At 43.3% G+C, this 16954-nt stretch overlaps 1 protein-coding gene across 2 annotated transcripts in view; it reads left to right on the forward strand.

Moving 5' to 3' along the window:
- Positions 1-2409: 2409 nt before the first annotated feature.
- The window catches only part of PTAR1 (protein prenyltransferase alpha subunit repeat containing 1), a 98956-nt gene continuing 84411 nt past the window's right edge, over positions 2410-16954 (forward strand). For both annotated transcript variants that reach the window (XM_082254946.1, XM_082254947.1), the window contains exon 1: positions 2410-2550. In XM_082254946.1, coding sequence (XP_082111072.1) covers positions 2465-2550 — 86 coding nt within the window. In that variant the 5' untranslated portion in view covers positions 2410-2464. The remainder of the gene's footprint in view (positions 2551-16954) is intronic.

A 16954-nucleotide genomic window follows, 5' to 3' on the forward strand; every position in this document is an offset into this window, starting at 1 on the left:
AAAAGTGTCCGTGATAACTCTTGTCAAGATTCTTTCCACCACACCGCAGGAAAATGGTGACAGCACTCCCCTTTAGGATATCAACTCACCAGATAGAATTGGGACGTGGCTGTACCGAAAGTGACACCACATACAGCACCGGAAGTGACGTTCCGGCGGTATCGACATTGGTTGGGTGAGACACTGCTTCACGCGCACTGGGTCTGCCGCGACCACAATATGCTAGTTTATCGCTGTTATTTTCTATATGCGATTCTTTACTGTGCATAATGTGAGTGCAATATTTGTGGGCTTTTTACTTTCAATTATTTGATTTTTTACATTTTTTTATTTAGTGAGATTTTTTATTTATTATTATTATTATTATTTTTTTTTTTTTTTACTTTTTAGTTGATAAATCTTGTCCTAGGCCAAAATAATGTCCAATCGGCTGCATTGGATTTTACAGAAAACTACAGATTGAAAATGAAAAATCATTTTTAACCACTTGCCACCCAAGCCAATTGTGGCATTTCTCTCCTACATGTAAAAATATTTTTATTTTTTTGCTAGAAAATGACTCAGAACCATTTTTAATAACATTTATTTGTAAGATGACTTGTAGAGCAATTGTATGCACTTTTTTTTTTATTTACTTTTTAGTTAATAAATCTCGTCCAAAATGTCCAATCAGCTGCGTTGGATTTTAAAGAAAACTACAGATTGAAAACAAAAAAATTATTTTTAACCACTTTCCACCCAAGCCAATTGTGGCATTTCTCTCCTACGTGTAAAAATCATTTTACCACTTGCCACCCAAGCCAAATGTGGCATTTCTATCCTACATGTTAAAATCATTATTTATTTATTTTTTTTGCTAGGAAAATACCCACAACCATTTTTAATTACATTGAATTGAAAGATAACTTGTAGAGCAATTGTATACACTTTTTTTTTTATTTTTTGTTACTTTTTAGTTAATAAATCTTGTGAACTGGCATGAGTCTGCTGGTTAACAGTTTAGTAAGAATTTTGAAATTCAAATTAAGTAAAGATATAGGTCTGTAGGAGGAACATTTAGTTAGATTTTTAATTTTTTTTTACTTTTTAGTTGATAAATCTTGTCCTAGGCCAAAATAATGTCCAATCGGCTGCTTTGGATTTTACAGAAAAATACAAATTGAAAATGAAAAATCATTTAACCAATTGCTACCCAAGCCAATGGTGGCATTTCTCTCCTACATGTAAAAATCTTTTTTTTTTTTTTTGCTAGGAAGTTACTCAGAACCATTTTTAATGACATCGAATTGTAAGATAACTTGTAGAGCAATTGTATACGCTTTTTTTTTTATTTTTTGTTACTTTTTAGTTGATAAATCTTGTGAACTGGCATGAGTCTGCTGGTTAACAGTTTAGTAAGAATTTTGAAATTCAAATTAAGTAAAGATATAGGTCTGTAGGAGGAACATTTAGTGAGATTTTTTCTTTTTTTTTTTACTTTTTAGTTGATAAATCTTGTCCTAGGCCACAAGATTGTGCGTTGGATTTTACAGAGAACTACAAATTGAAAATGAAAGATCATTTATAACCACTTGCCACCCCAGCCAATTGTGGCATTTCTCTCCTACGTGTAAAAATCTTTTTTTTTTTTTTTTCTAGGAAATTACTCAGAACCATTTTTAATGACATGTAATTTGTAAGATGACTTGTGTGGAGCAATTGTATACACTTTTGTTTTTGTTTTTTACTTTTTATTTGATAAATCTCATCCTAGGCCAAAATAATGTCCAATCGGCTGCGTTGGATTTTACAGAAAAATACAAATTGAAAATGAAAAATCATTTATAACCAATTGCTACCCAAGCCAATTGTGGCATTTCTCTCCTACGTGTAAAACATTTTTTTTTTGCTAGGAAATGACTCAGAACGATTTTTAATGACATTGAATTGTAAGATAACTTGTAGAGCAATTGTATACAGTTTTTTTTTTTTTGCTTTTTTAGTTGATAAATCTTGTCCTAGGCTAAAGGCAGAAAATTACAGATTGATAACGAAATTTAATTTGTAGCCATCCAAGCCAATTGTGGCATTTCTCTCCTGCATGTAAAAATCATAATTTCTTTTTTTTTTTTGTGCTAGAAAATGACTCAGAGCCATTTTTAATGACATTTATTGGTAAGATGACTTGTAGAGCAGTTGTATACAGTTTTTATCTTAGCACATAATGATGCTACAACAGAAAGGTGGGTGACTGCACGATGTATTAGAAAGCATAACCCTCACTCCCATGTAGATACATTCTCTTCATATCCGCCCGGTTCCCACACGTTCTATACATGACATGTAGGCTCTTCCATGCTGAGATGTGACCCACATTCCTGTAGGCAGCCTGCCTTCCCCATCAGACATAGGGATAGGGTGCAGGGCGCAGGCGGAGCGGAAGGCTGACCCGGAAGTTGATGTGTCTCCGCCCGCAGGCTCGGAGATGGCGGAGTGGAAGGAGGAGGTGGAGGTGCTGGTACAGCGGGTAGTAAAGGACATCACTGGAGCTTTCCGCAGGAACCCCAATATGTGAGTGGCTGTTAGGAGCGGGTGTGACGTCACTGGGCGGTGTGGGCACGGCGCTTCCTGACCACAGCTGTCAGCTGGGAAACTTTCCGTGCTGTCATCCTGTGTGATGGGATCGTGACAGGGGACGAGGCTGGCTGCACCGGTGTTGTGGGGGCATGGATGATGGGGGGGTTATGCCATTGTGGGATCATTGTCTTCACGATGAGGTCAGGATGTGTTCGCTGCTTGTAGATGTTAGGCTGCTAATGAACTGAAAACAGAACGACCTTTACAGGGAATCGGATTGTTGTCAGGTCACTGTAAGGACATGCAGAATTCCTGCCATAGAAATGCAGTTCCCATGCGTTCCAGATGCATGTGTGTTTGATGCGTTCCAGTGCGTTTTTGATGCATCCCAGTGCACTTTGTTCCCCCCCTACTTTTATTCTTAACCTTAAGGTCTGGGTTCACACTGGTGTGATGGAAGACCCCGCATGTGATTAGCACTGCACTGCTATGCAAATCACATGCAATGTCTTTGTGATGCGAATGGCTAAATTCGCATCGCATTCGGACCAAAGTCGCACAGGACCCTTTTTTTGGTTCTGCGTCAGAATCCGTTTGCATTGGGCGTTCACACCCATGTGATCCAATTTCTGTCCGAATTGACAGTTCGCACTGCAATAAGCGAACTGATCTGGGGGTGTCGTTAACTTTGTATTGACACTCCCAGCAGTTCGCATATGGCAGTGTGATCTGCCTGCAAGTCGGGTGCAATGTGGGAACCCCACAGTGGATTCGCAGGGTTCCCGTATTGCACCAATGGGAACCAAGCCTAAGGGCCGGGTCACACTGCTGTGATACCAGACATTACATGTGATTCATACTGCATTGCACATGCGATGTCTGTGCAGGACAGTGAAGTCGCGCCAGATCCTTTTTTTGGTCCGCACCAGAATTGATTGCTTAGGTGTCCACACCTATGCAATCAGATTCCTGCCTGAATTGACAGTTCGCTCTGTGATATGCAAATTAATCTGGGGGTGTCGTTAACTTTGTATTGACACTCCCAGCTGTTCGCATATGGCAGTGTGAACTGGGTGCGATAGGGGAACCTGCAATGGATTCACAGGGTTGCCATATCCCACCAATGTGGACTCAGCCTAGGGCCGGTCACACTGGAGCGATGTGATTTGCACTGCATTGCTGTGTCAATGACATTGGATGTCTGTGCGATGCAAATTCAGCCAAACAAACTGTATGAAACTGCTGAATTCGCATCGCATTCGGACCAAATTCCTGTCCGAATTGACAGTTCGCACTGCAATCTGCGAACCGACCTGGGGGTGTCATAAACTTTGTATTGACACCCACAGCGGTTCGCAGAGGGCAGTGTGAACCGCCGGCTATTCAGATTCAATCACTGGATTTGCAGGGTTTCCCGCATCACACCACTGTGAAATGGCCCTAAATAAGGACGTGTTCCAGTGCGTTTTTGGTGCATTCCCGTGTGTTTTGCAACGTTGCAGTGCAGGAAAAATGCAGCATTTTTCTTTTTCTTTTTTTTTTCTGGAACTGACCGCGCTGGTGTGAACTATGCCGTTGGAAACCATATAACCTACTATCCATGTATTTTTTGATTCAGAAAAAAAACGCACTGGACTGCATGTAGTGTGAACTGGGCCAGTTCACACCACATGCAGTCCAGTGCGTTTTTTTTTCTGCATCAAAAACGCATATAGTTGGTTATATGGTTTCCAATGGCATAGTTCATGCCAGTGCTTGCAGTTCCAGAAAAAAAAAAAAGAAACATGCTGCATTTTTCCTGCTCTGGACTGTACTGGAATTCTGTAAAATGCACTGGAATGCATAAAAAACACACCAGTACAGTGGGAAAAAAAACATCTGAAACCTATCTGTAAACACGTCAAAAACAGGCATGCAGAAAGGCATGCGGAATGGATCTGGATGGCGTTTGTGTGGTGTGAACTAGCCCTTAGGGTACAATTACACTATACATTGAGGGTTCGGTCACACTAGTGCGATGCCTGACATCGCGTGTGATTCGCACCCCATTGCTGTGCAGATCACGTGCGATGTCTGTGCAATGCGATTTTAGCCATACAAACTGTCTGAAATCGCATTGCATTCACACCAAAGTGGTGCAGGGCCCTTTTTTTTTTTTTTGTCCGCACCGCATTTGAATCGCATGGGTGTTAAAACCTGTGCAATCTGTCTCCTGCACTATTTCACAGTTCGCACCGCGATCTGCGAACCCATTTTGGGGTGTCATTATTTTACATTGACACCCACTGTGGTTCTCAGATCTCAGTATGAACCACAGTGCAATCCTGCTGCGATGCGGGAACCGACACTGAATTTCAGGGGTTCCCGCATCGCACCAGTGTGAACGGGGACCAAGATGTGCTCATCTGCAAAAATAAACCAAGGCGTGACTCTGGGAGCCCCATTCATACCATAACGCGCTGCAATGAGTTAGATGTGTGCAGTGACGAGAAATGGTCATTTAACGCCCAGGGCCAAGATGCCAAATAAGGCCCCAATCCCCAAAAATGTATGAGCATTTTGTTTTAGCAAAACTCCCTTCCCTTCCCTGCAAAACATTTTGAGCACTAATCTACATGATTACCCCCAAACATTAATTCTCATTTGCAAGCCAAGATTCTCCCCAAACAAAAAATTCCCCCTCTTCCAGTACTCCTCCTGTCAGCTTGTAGGTAGACACCCTGGGGTTGATTTACTAAAGGCAAATCACTGTGCACTGCAAGTGTACTTGGAAGTGCAGTCGCTGTAGATCTAAAGGGGGAAATGCAAGGAAAAAAAAAAAAACAGCGTTTTTGCTTGCAACTGATTGGATGATAGAAATCCGCAGATCTTCCCCTCAGATCTACAGGGACTGCACTTCCAAGTGCACTTGTAGTGCACAGTGATTTGCTTTTAGTAAATAAACCTCACTGTATACATGATACCACAGCGCCCAGGGCAGCCGTTCCTCCTGTCCACCCCTTGTCCCAGACCTGGATGTGTGTCTAAATCTACCTCTGCTCTGAAGCGCAATTCACATTTGGATCATACTTCAGAGGCAATTGACAAACGGCGGCGAGGAGACTATGTGATGCCTCCTCACTGCCCATTCGAATCGGAAAGGTGTGCATTGCATATGGTTGCAAGGTGTTTGCAGCACTTACCTGGATCTTCTTGTAGTTTAAGGATGCAACCCCCCCCCCCTTCTATTCCTCAATTTTAGACATCCCTTCCCATAATAGCGCGAGAGTCCTTCCTTGTTTACACTTGCCTGGATGTGATCCTACAATCTCATGCACACAGGGTGTTTAAAAAAAAACGAGCTGCAATGCCATGAAAAAGCGGCTGTCAAAACGCGCTTTTAGAAGCGGGGCACCCAAGCTGAGTTACAGCTCTCTGTGTTCAATCAGACACAGAGTTGTGGTTCAGCCCCGCCCCCTCTCTCTCCTGATTGGCTAACTGACTTTGATTGCTGCAGGAGCCAATGACCCTACTGCTTTGTCTCAGTTATTCAGGAGGGAGAGTCCCGGACAGCCCAAGGAACTTATGGACAGCGCTGGGCAGAGATAGGGCTCAATTAAGTATTGAGGGGTGCTGGGGATGCTGCTACACCCAGAAGGCTATGCATTAAGATAAAAAACCTTCTGACTTTACAACTCCTTTAAGATAAAAAAAACTGTGTGCAGCAGCCCCCCTAATACTTACCTGAGCCTATCTCAATCCAGCGATCTTGTACGAGAGACTTGGCTGTCCTGGACTCTCCCTCCCGATTGGCTGAAACACAGCAGCGTGCGCCATTGGCACCCACTGCCGTTAATCAAAGTTAGTGAGCCAATGAGAAAAGAAAGGGGGAAGGACCAGAGCCGTGGCTCCATGTCTGAATGGACACACAGCAGCAGCAGCTTGGGTGCCCCCATAGCAAACTGTGTGCTGTGGGGACATTCAGTAGGAGGGAGGGGCCAGGAGCACAGAAGAGGGACCCGAGAAGAGGAGGATCTGAACTGCTCTGTGTAAAACCAACTGCACAAAGCAGGTAAGTATAAAAGGTTTTTTTTTTTTATACAAAAAAAAAAAACTTTAGCATCGCTTTAATAGCTTAAAAAAAAAGCTTGACACAGCTTAACACTGTATACCGCCTTAACACGCGTTTAGCTGCGTCCAGAGTTTTTACAGCTGTAGCGCTACTCCTTCAGAACCCACTGGCCTTGGGGTTTTTTTTTTTTTTTTTTAATCAGCTTGAAAATGCCTAGGTCACTTACAGCTCCTAAAAGCCTATGTGTGCATGGACACCTAGAATACCATGGAGAGCCGATTTTAAGCAGTTAAATAAAAAAAAAAAAAGATGCCTGAAACCGCTAAGAGCAGCTGTAAAAATATCCAGTGTGCACGAGGCCTACATGTTGGGTAGATTTTGCCACGAGCACAAAGCATTGAGACTGTGGTATGTATACACACCTATTGTAACTTGAAGTGGGAGTAAACTCCCATGAACGATTGTTACCAGGGCCGGTGCTTTCACTAGGCAAACTAGGCAGCCGCCTAGGGCGCATTGCAACCTAGGGGCGCAGCCACGAGTCGGCACTCTCTCTCCATCATAAATGATCCTTGTGAGCTGAGGGGAGGGATGGCAGTGGGGGAGGAAGAAGGGACAGAGGAAGATGCCAGGTGTCTTGGGCAGTGGCGAAACTACCAGGCCCTGGCTTTCCACCACTGTTGGGGGGGGGGCACAAGTAGCTGGTCTTGCCTAGGGCATAAAATAGTCTAGCAACGGCCCTGATTGTTACCTATAATGGCGCTTTTCCACTGCATGGAACCGAACGGTTCGGCTCGCTTTTGTGCTTTTCCACTGCTGGTACCACATGGTATAGTGTAGGAACGGTTCCGTACGGTACGGTACGGCGGCGCTTTTCCACTGCATGGAACCGAACGGTACGGCTCTCAAAAACAGTACCACCTCGATTGTGGTTCCAAGAGGTACCATACCCGGTACCATATCCCACAATCCTTTGCATGCAGTCGCTACTAGCCACTGATTGGTCAGAGAATCCCACCCACCCCGTTGTTATCCCACCCACTTAACTTTAGTACTACTTAAGTGGAAAAGCAAACCATACCGTACCGTACCGAACCGTTCCTACACCGTACCATGCGGTACCGCAGTGGAAAAGCAAACCAGGCCAAGCAGGGCCGAGTAGACCCGAGCCGGTACTTGCAGTGGAAAAGTGCCATATGTAAGCCTATAATAAGGCTCACCTGTGGGTACAGTAAATTATCTCCTAAACGTGTATCGTTTAGGAAATATTTACTTGTGAAGCTGCCGGTGATGTAAATGGTGCATGCGCTCTGAAAGAACAGCATACTGTGCCATGAACTGCGGCTCCCGCGCACGTGCGCAAAAGTGACGTCACCGCAGCTCATTCAATGAAAGGACCAGAGTCCGCCAACCCGGAAGGAAGACCGGGTGAAGATGGAAGCCCTGTCAGCGGTGACAGCGTGCCGCTGGAGGGCTTCAATTGAATGCAAGTTTTACATAATGTGCTAGCAGCACATTATAACTTTTTTCTTGCAGCTTTAAAAAAAAAAAAATGCCGGCAGTTTAATACCGCTTTAAAGCAGTTCTTCAGCCACCAAAAAAAAAAGTAAGCCCTTTAAATCCTGTAGCTGCTGACTTTTAATAAAAGGACACTTACCTGTCCAGGTATCCAGTGCTGTCCTCACTCGGGCTGGTTCTTTGCTGTCCTTCAGGTCCCCGACACCACCATGCTAACCGTAGGAAGCCGGCTGTGACTCCTTGTGGCTTCACACTGCACTTGTGCGAATGGTCACGCAGCCCTTTGGGACCTATGAGGTGTCCCAAGAGGCTATGAGTGAAGGGCCGCTGCTCAGATCTCCTAGGTCAACAATGTCAAACTCCAAATTTTCTTGCAGGCCGCACCAGCATTGTGGTCTTCATATGCACTCAGAGGAGACTAGTTGTGTCCAGAGCCACCCCCAGCCCTCCTTTACATCAGATGTCAAACCTCTAACCATCAGAAGTCGAGTCACCCCACCCTTTCTTACATCACGGTGCATCCCCCCCCCCTCTTTTATCTTATGCTGCTGCCAGGAGGAAAATGGGGGCAGAGCTGAAAAGCAGAAAGTGCAGGGTCTGGAGGAGGATCAGAGGTGGGCTGGAGTCTGCTGAATGCTGAGACCAGGGGAAGTTGGAGACGGGAAACTTGGGAATGCTGCGTCTGCATAGAGAGGATCAGGATCTGTAAGAGAAGGCCTGTCCTCTCCCCTTTCAACTGCTGAAATAGGGGGGCAGAGACAAACCTCAGGCAGAGTTGTTCTATCATCCTCTGTGCTGACAACTGCTGAGACAGGATGGGGGTTGCTGCAGCTGCAGGAGAGAGGTGCAAGGTCCACACGAAATGAAACATTAATTTTAAACATTTTCTTCAATAGCCACAAAGAATATAAATCCTCATGGTGGGCATCTATTGTCTTTGTGAAACCCAGATATTTCCTTGTAAAAGTATATGTGACCTCACAACCTCTCCAGTCCACAGCTCCAGTGAGAGTTTGAGGGGCAGAGCAGCAGGGGCTGACTGGCAACCTTCGGCCAAGGAGGCAAGTACAAACCAGAAGCCCATGGTGCAGCGAATCGGCCCCCCTCCCACTATCCCTCTTCCCGTCCTCCTCCTGACCTTCATTCCAGGCTGAAGCTCTGCTCCAGGTACTCTCTGCTCACTGGTCGAACCTGGGTTCCTGACCTGGCCAGCAGGGGGCGGTTGGGGGGAGCTAGGACAGCTTGATCCGGGCTGGCCAGGGGAGGAGAGTCTCCAGTGGTGCATGGAACTGGCCTCTGTTCAGACACAGTTTACACCATCCATGCTTTGGGAGAGGCCTGCACTCTGTCCTTGGCTTTATCCTGCACTCAGTAGGTCAGCAGTGGGGACTTTTTACTTCTCTTCACCAAGAATCCTTTAGGCATGTCTGTGGCAGAAGCGATGCAGCCTTTTTTATGGGGCATCAGAGCAGCCCGGGGGGGGGGGGCAATGGCCCCCTTGCCCAGTCCTCCCCTGCAGAGCAGAGAGACGGTGACTGACATTATATGGCTCTCTGCTCTGTGAAGACAGAGAATTGAGCAATCAGCAGTCATGTGATCACCCAGTTCTATAGCATAGAGCCGACAAGGGACAGATGCAGCATAGAGGTTAATATGTGTGTTTAAAGGAAAAGTTTAAAATAAAAAGTAAAGAGGTTTCAGATTTAAGCCTGCATTTATAGACATCTTGAATGTAAATTAAAGCGGAACTTCACCCAAAAGGGGAAGTTCTGCTTTTCTTCCTCTCCCATATTTAGAATGTCTTTTTTCTTGGGAGGGGGACGGTTGCCTGATTCTGACATGTACACTCTCCAACTCCTGTTTGGATTGACACGGCGACCCAAGCAGAAGTTCGATCCTCCTTGTAGCCTCTTGGGACATGTCCCAGGAGACTGCAGGACCATTCACAGGGCACAGCGTGACTCGCACATGTCCAGAGGACGGCAGGCTGGGAAGCCGCAACGAGTCAGACAGCTGCCCACAGTTAAGATGCCGGTGCAGAGGGCCCGAAGAATGGCAAAGAGCAGGGTCAGGTCAGGACATCGCTGGATCCTGGGACAGGTAAGTCAATTAAAAGGACGAACAGTAAAAGGGGCTTTCAAGAGTGACTTGCTGGTATTTTCATATTCTCAAACAAATACACTAAATATTTATATAAAACATTGAAAGCTTTATTGTACAAAGTTAAAGGATAATTCCACTTGCGTGGGGGGGAAAAAAAAAATCAAATAAAGGGAAAAAAATATAGTGTATACAATTGCGACACAAGTCATATTGTAATTGAATGTTATTAAAAATTACCTTTCCTTTTTAATATGCAGCAACTGTAATTTTTTGAAAATGCAATACAATATGGCTACCTGGAGATGTTCTGTACACAGAATGTGCACTGACCACACCCCAGAAACATAATTTCCTGCTTGTGTGATTGGCTCACCAATTTTCCCAGAAGTCTGCCTAAGATACAAGTCAGATTTCTGGCATCCCCTGCAACAAAAATGTCATTTTTGGTGAGATACTCCCAATAAAAACACATCTAAAGGGATGCAGGCCCAGCAGATTTCCTCAATAGTGCTCTGCTAACAAATAATTATGAAAACACTCCCATTAGACCCACTCTGCACAGAGGAACAAACAATGATTTCTTCAGAATAACAAAAGGTAGGAATCCGCAACAAAGGTTGTTATAATTCTTGCAATGTACAAAGATCACCCAGAGGGGAATGTTTTTTTTTTTTCTCAACAAAAGTGAAGTTGCGCTTTAACCGGTTGCCGACCGCCGCACGACTATATACTGCGGCGGTCAGCCCCGGCCAGGCAGAGTGACGTATGGATACCTCACTCGCCTGTCACTGACTTGCGAGCCAATCGCGGGTGGGCGCGCGCCCGCCGCGGCTCGTTCACTGACAAGTCAGTGCGTGTGAACGGCGGACCCGATGTCCGCCGCTCACACTACGATCGCTCCGGTGAAGGGAGAAAGGCCGAGCGGCTTATGTAAACAAGCCGCCGTCATTCTCCCTGGTGTAAAAATGAAGATCAGACGGTTCTACTATGTAGGACCGTTGATCTTTGTTTTTACACCAATAGCAATGTCCCTGCACAGTTAGAATCATGCCCCTAGGACACACTTAACCCCTCCCTGTCCAATAAAGTTAACCCCTTCCCTGCCAGTGTCATTTTTACAGTAACAGTGCATATGTATAGCACTGATTACTGCAGTAATGTCACTGGTACCCCCAAAAGTGTCAAAAATGTCAGTCAAGGGTCCGCAATGTCGCAGTACCAAAAAATAAATCGCAGATCACCGCCATTACGCGTTAAAAAAAAAAAAACACCAAAAATGACAAAAATCTTTCCCTTTGTTAGTAAACGCGATAACTTTTGCCCAAACCAATCAAAATACGCTTTTTGCGATTTTTTACCAAACATATGTAGCATAAAACAAATTGGCCGAAAATGTTAAAAAATTTTGATTTTTACATTTTTTTGGGGGTAATTTCATATAAAAAAATTTGAAAAATATTGTTATTTTTGCAAAAGTGACGCTCTTTTTTTGTTTATAGCGCATGATCAAAAAATCGCACAGGTGATCAAATACCACCAAAAGAAAGCTCTGTTTGTGGGAAAAAAAGGACGTCAAATTCGTTTAGGTACAGCGTCGCACGACCGCGCAATTGTCTGTTAAAGTCACGCAGTAAAAAATCGCAAAAAAACCCCTGGTCTTTTAGCAGCCAAATCCTCCGGGGCTTAAGTGGTTAAATAGCATTAAAAACCTAAATAGCATTAGCTGCATCAATGAAGTTGTATGATACAAACAAGATACTGTCAAGTGTGTAGATGTGATTACGTGTTTTCACAGTTACACTTCTTCAGAATGTCGTACCCTCTTATGACAGTTATCTATAATGCTCTCTTAATTCTAAAATTGATAAACATAAAATTAGAAAAACTATGCATAGGGTATATACAAAAGGAAGAAAGGAGGGGGGGGGGTGGGGTCACATGATAATGGTTTTTAGTTCCAACCCCCCCCCGCCCCCCCATTCCTCACTTCTCTCTTCCTTTTGTTCCCCTTCTTCTCTCCCGCCCCATCCTCTTTCCTTCCTCTCCTTTTTTCCCCTTTTTACATAGGCGGGGGATAGGAGGTCATCTAGGGTAACCTATATGTGTCAAAGGGTATATACTAAGGCATAGTTTTTCTAATTGTATGTTTTTCACTTTTAGAATTAAGAGAGTATTATGGGTAACTGTCCTAAGTGAGTTTGATATTCTGAAGAGCAGAGTATAATTGCGAAATGCGTAATTATATCTACACACTTGACAGTATCTTGTTTGGACCATACAAGTTCACGGATGCACCCAATGCTACAGTGGGGGAAATAAATATTTGAACCCCTGTAGATTCCGTAAGTTTGCCCACTTACAAAGAAATCAAGAGTCTATAGTTTTTTATCATAGGTGTATTTTGAATAATAGAGACAGAATAACCAAAAATCCAGAAAAAACACGATAAAAATGTTATAAATGGAGTTGCAGTTCAGTGAGTAAAATAAGTATTTGACCCCCAAGCAAAACATGGTTTAGTACTTAGTGGAGAAAGAAACCCTTGTTGGCAAGCACAGAGGTAAGACGTTTCTTGTAGTTGGTTACCAGGTTTGCACACATCTCAGGAGAAATTTGGGTCCCCTTTTACAGATATTCTCTAAATCCTTAAAGGATAAGTTCACCTTTTGTAACATGTTACAAATTCCCCAGCCCTTGTTCCCCGATGTCACAGGCCCAGTCCAAGTTCTGTACCATAGTATGGACCTACCAGTATGGGGCTATAGAAGTATCAGTGGATTACACGTGCAATCACTGCACTTGTGCTCCATTGAGATGTACAAGTCCCTCTGCTGCGGAGTAATATGGGACTTGTAATCCTTTCATTTACAGATCTGTGAATGGGTGATATGGTTGTTTTGGTAGATCCCCTGCAAGAGCCATGCCAAATTAAAAAATACACCAGGCACTCCAGAGAGACAGACCCTATAAGAAATTAGGGAGTGGTTTTTGGGTTGGGAGGCTGTTACCATGTTTTGTATTAAACCCTAAATCTGTGTTTCACTTGAAAGGTGGGCATGACTTTTAACAGTAGTGCAAACAAAAGTCACCCCATGCAGTGGGGTCCACCCCCCCCCCCCCCTGAAAAGGTTAAATGCTCATTTAGTTCTAAGGTACTGTTTTACTTACTTGATCCTCTGCTTCTGCAGTATCCCTCTTCACTGTTAGATGGGTCCCAGCAACCTCTTCTCCCCTACATTCCAGAGGTTGCAGGAACTCTGACATTGCCAAGTACAATGCTATACTTCCCAAATTTTTGAGATGGGAATGAGGGACACCTATTAGCAAAAGTATGTAGGCATAGGACACACCCCCTCCCCCGCCATGCCCTCTTAAAGGAGAAAAAGACACAAAAAAAGATTAGTTAAACCCACAAGTGCTCTTTTTTTAATCACTACCATTCCTTTTATACTGTTTTTTTGAACTTTACAAATGCAGCAATATAGATATTGGATAATTGATTTAGCAGTATGTAAACACTTTTTGAGGGATAAAAAAATGATTTTTTTTTATACAACTATATAGATTAGACCAAAATGAGGACAAATGAGGAAAGAGAGACAAAGGGACTTTGTTCTGAACTATGCTGGGAACTATGCAATGCAGAGCCAATAGCCTTGCACTGGTTATGAGAATGCAAAGGGACAGTCCACCACTGGAACGTAGGAAGGAAGGAGGAGGGGGGGGGGCAGCTAAGTAAAAACTTGCTTTTTCTGGTACCCTGGACCTAAATGAGAATTTAACCCTTGCAGTACAGGGGCAGCTCCATGCAGCAGAGGAGATAGCATAGCTGGAATCATTGGCGAGTGGCAGCCTAGACTGGTCAACACTGTAGGAATGCCATGATGTGCTTTGCATACTTTCACATTATGACTAGAGCTCAACCAACAGCTAGAAAGATTTTACTTTCTAGTTTATAAGGATCATTTTGTGCTGTACTTGCCTATTATTCCCCTGCACAAGTCAATGATAATGCAATGTAAGCACCCTTCCAATCATCATATACACTAGCTATTGTACCAAACATAACAGCTGGTGTTTTTTGGAGTCTAAGGCCTGTACACATGATGAGATTATCGGATGAATGATCTTCCGTTTTTTTTTTTTTTGTTTTTTTTTTGTATTTTATTTTATTTATTTTTTTTTGTATGCTAGTCTCCATAATAAAAAAAAAAAGAGGTTACTAAAGTTATGAAAATCCTCATAGGACAGAATAAATGTTCAGAAGTGATGTAGTGTATTGTGTTTTCGAACGAATACTGCACTAATTAACTACTTCAAGAACAGGCCTATTTCTGACTTTTGTTGTTTACAAGTTAAATCAGTAATTTTTGCTAGAAAACTACTTAGAACCCCAAACATTGTACATAATTTTTTTAGCAAAGACCGTAGAGAATAAAGAGGCGGTTGTTCCAATATTTTATGTCAGGCTGTATTTGCACAGCGCTCTTTCAAATGCATATTGTTTGGAAAAAATACATTTTAATGAATTTAAAAAACAAAACTGTAAAGTTAGCCCAATTTTTTTGTATAATGTGAAAGATGTTACTTCAAGCTAATAGATACGAATATGTCATGCTTTAAAATTGCACACGCTGATGGAATGGTGACAAACTACAATACTTAAAAAATCTCCATCGGGGACGCTTTAAAACATTTTAACGGTTACCTGTTTAGAGTTACAGAGGAGGTCTTGCGCTAGAATTATTGCTCCCACTCTAACAATCGTGGCGATACCTCATTGGCGATACCTCATGTGTGATTTGAAGACGCATATCTTAGGCGCTTTAACCACTTTGCCACTGCTCACTAGAGCTGTACTGCGGCAAAGTGGCTCTTGTAGGTCTGACGACGTAAACCTACGTCGGCAGACCCTCCCCCTTCTAGGCGGCGCGCGCGCGCCGCCGGAGGCTCGCTCCCGCTGTATTCAGTCACAGCGGGAGTCGGGCCAGGGGAGGAGCAGCGGCGATCGCCGCTGCTCTTCCCCGATCGTCGGGGAATCGAGTGTGGAGATCCGCCCACTTGTGTAAACACAAGCGGGCGGATCTCCGAAGTGACAGGCAGGGTCAGATTGCAGGGTTCAGCATAGCTGAACCCTCGATCTGTCCTTGTGTCACTCAGTCACCTCCCCCCGCACACGTTAGTAAGCACCAGGCATACATTAACCCCTCCCTCTCCAATAAAATTAACCCCTTCCCTGCCAGTGTCATTTTTACAGTAACAGTGCATATTTATAGCACTGATTACTGCAGTAATGTCACTGGTACCCCCAAAAGTGTCAAAAATGTCAGTCAGGGGTCCGATCTGTCCGCCGCAATGTCGCGGTCCCGCAAAAAAAATCGCAGATCGCCGCCATTACTGAAAAAAAAAAAACACCAAAAATGACATAAATCTTTCCCTTAGTTAGTAAACGCAATAACTTTTGCACAAACCAATCAAAATACGCTTATTGCAATTTTTTTTTACCAAACATAGGTAGCAGAAAACAAATTGGCCAAAAATTTTAAAAAAATTTAGATTTTTAAATTTTTGGGGGGGGGGGGGGGAATTTCATATAAAAAAATGTGAAAAATATTGTTATTTTTTTCAAAATTTACGCTCTTTTTTTTGTTTATAGCTCAAAAAGTAAAAATCGCACAGGTGATCAAATACCACCAAAAGAAAGCTCTGTTTGTGGGAAAAAAAGGACATAAATTTTATTTTGGTACGGCGTCGCACGAAAAAAGTGGCCCAGACGTAAGACAGCAAAATCCTCCGGTGGTAAAGTGGTTAAAAAGTTTTTTTTTTCTCATTATATATATATATATATTTTATCTTTTTTTTACATTTTCACTTTAAAAAAAAAAAAAAAAAGTACTATTACTTTTATTGCTGTCGCAAGAAATGTAAACATCCCTACTGACAGGTACTCTTTATGGAGGAATCTGGGGTCCAAAAGACCCCAAACCCCTCCACTGCACTTAAAGTATTCAAAACGCCTAGATTGGCATTTTTTAATACTGTTATTTCTTTTTAATTGCGCCGTTGGATGCTGTGTAAAACCAGAAGTGACGCTGTGATGTCTTTTCTGGGTTACTACATCGGAGAACCGATCAAACCCGAATCTGTGACGGCTAGTGGCTTGGGTCTCGGGTGGGGTGGCAAGGGGGGGGGGCATCCCCTCCTGCTCCATGTAATAAAAGCTTAGCCACATCAGTTGTTAATATTAGAAAGCTGATTGTTAGCTCTAAAAATGGTATTGAGGGGATGCCTGTAGCTTTAGGCATCCCCCGGTACAAGCAAGTCATCAAAATGACGTACAGGTATGTGATTTTGCGGGAAGTGGTTAAACAAAACTCGTACGATCTGGTATCATATTAGAAAAATGTCTGTGCTTCTCCCATCAGATCATTTCACACGACCTGTCCTGGTCATATGATGGCTTAGAAAGCGGTATTTTTCATACGATTTTCTGATCATTTGTACTGGCTTTAAGAATTGAATCTAAATGATGTCCCGGCTATTTTCCGGTTGATAAAGACAACACTTCTTTACATAATTTTCTGGCTCATTTCTTCAGAAAATGTTTTATTGCCCCTTTCTTTGTGATAAAATGCTGTAAGCTGCAATTATCATTTATAAAGTTAATTACCAAAGTGTTATTATCTTTTTCTGGAATTAGCCTTGGCATCAGTAGACATAATAGGG

Source organism: Pelophylax lessonae (assembly GCF_965119305.1).
Source record: "Pelophylax lessonae genome assembly, chromosome: 1".
Classification (NCBI taxonomy): Eukaryota; Metazoa; Chordata; class Amphibia; order Anura; family Ranidae; genus Pelophylax; species Pelophylax lessonae.